This window comes from Arachis ipaensis, chromosome B10 (genome assembly GCF_000816755.2).
Source record: "Arachis ipaensis cultivar K30076 chromosome B10, Araip1.1, whole genome shotgun sequence".
Taxonomy (NCBI): Eukaryota; Viridiplantae; Streptophyta; class Magnoliopsida; order Fabales; family Fabaceae; genus Arachis; species Arachis ipaensis.
The window spans coordinates 104,574,863-104,576,028 of record NC_029794.2 but is presented as its reverse complement, the minus strand read 5'-3'; the positions used below and the strand labels follow the sequence as shown (position 1 = coordinate 104,576,028).

At 44.7% G+C, this 1,166-nt stretch overlaps 1 protein-coding gene across 1 annotated transcript; it reads left to right on the top strand.

Moving 5' to 3' along the window:
• LOC107620999 lies at positions 3-602 on the top strand. The gene is made up of 2 exons (XM_016323060.1): positions 3-134; positions 168-602. Exons 1-2 carry the CDS (start codon positions 3-5, stop codon positions 600-602), a joined length of 567 nt encoding a protein of 188 aa, XP_016178546.1.

Here is a 1,166-nt window from a genome sequence, read left to right as displayed (position 1 = left end):
TTATGGCCGTTTTGGAGAACATGGCTGCTGCCATGCAGACTACTGCTGAGATGTTGGGACAACAAGCCGGGAATAGGAACGGTGGAGGAGGCAATGGATTGAATGGGGGAAACGGAGGGCCGATGACCTTGGCTGTATTCTTAATGGTGAATCCTCCTGCCTTCTAGGGTATGACAACCCTAATGAGGCGGATAATTGGTTCTAAGGTATGGAAAGAGCTTTGCAAGCTCAGCACGTGCCAGAGGGTCAGTACGTGGAGTTTACCACTTATTGGCTGGAAGGAGAAACTCAGTTCTGGTGGCAAGAATCTCGCCGTTTGTTACAGCAAGGTGATGCTGTTATTACTTGGGATGCTTTTCAGGACTGAGTTTTACAAGAAGTACTTCTGGAACTTAGTAAGGGCGGCGAAGGAATTGGAACTGATGCAGTTGAAGGAAGGTTCTATGACTATGGCTGAATATACCAACAAGTTTGAGGAGTTGTGCCGATTTTCCAAAGTTTGCCAAGGTGCTTCGGAGGGTTATGAGGAGTGGAAATGCATTAAGTATGAAGGTGATCTTCGGAGTGATATCATGAGTGCCATGGTCCCTATGGAAATTTGAATCTTTTCTGAGCTGGTGAACAAATGTAGAGTGATAGAAGAATAATCAGGGAAGGCTACTATGGTGAAGGGTGACCGCTGAGAGTTTTGTAAGAAAGATCAAGGCAAGAGTTTTGAGCTGAGGAGCCAAGTTTTCAAGAGAGGTGGTTATGTGTCGCAACACATCCAAGGCCGAAATGACTTTTGAAGGAATGACAACCGCCAGGGGCATGGTAAAGGGAAGCAGGCGAGGACTTAACTAGATAATTTGAGGGGCCAGAGATACAGGAGCTACCACCCAGATAAACCGTGCAGGGATGAGTTAGGTCTATACTACAAATATGGATTACTGGGGCATATCTCCAAGAATTGTCCATGTAGGAAAACTTAGGATGCGGTCGATCTCAACAAGGCCGAGTCTTGCCATGACGGAGAACGATGCTGCTAGGTCTAATAGTTTGATTCAAGGAAACATTAAAATCGGTAACCAGACTTTAATTGTTGTGTATAATACTGGAGCATCGCATTCATTCATCTCATTTGACAAAGTTGAGGAATTATGGTTGAAATTAGTAGAACTAATTTA

What these genes read in the sequence shown, in the direction of transcription:
- LOC107620999 (XM_016323060.1), top strand. Translation starts at nt 3, where the DNA reads ATGGCCGTTTTGGAGAACATGGCTGCTGCCATGCAGACTACTGCTGAG. An exon ending in GAGGGCCGATGACCTTGGCT is followed by an intron (nt 135 to 167) that starts GTATTCTTAATG and finishes CCTGCCTTCTAG; the next exon opens with GGTATGACAACCCTAATGAG.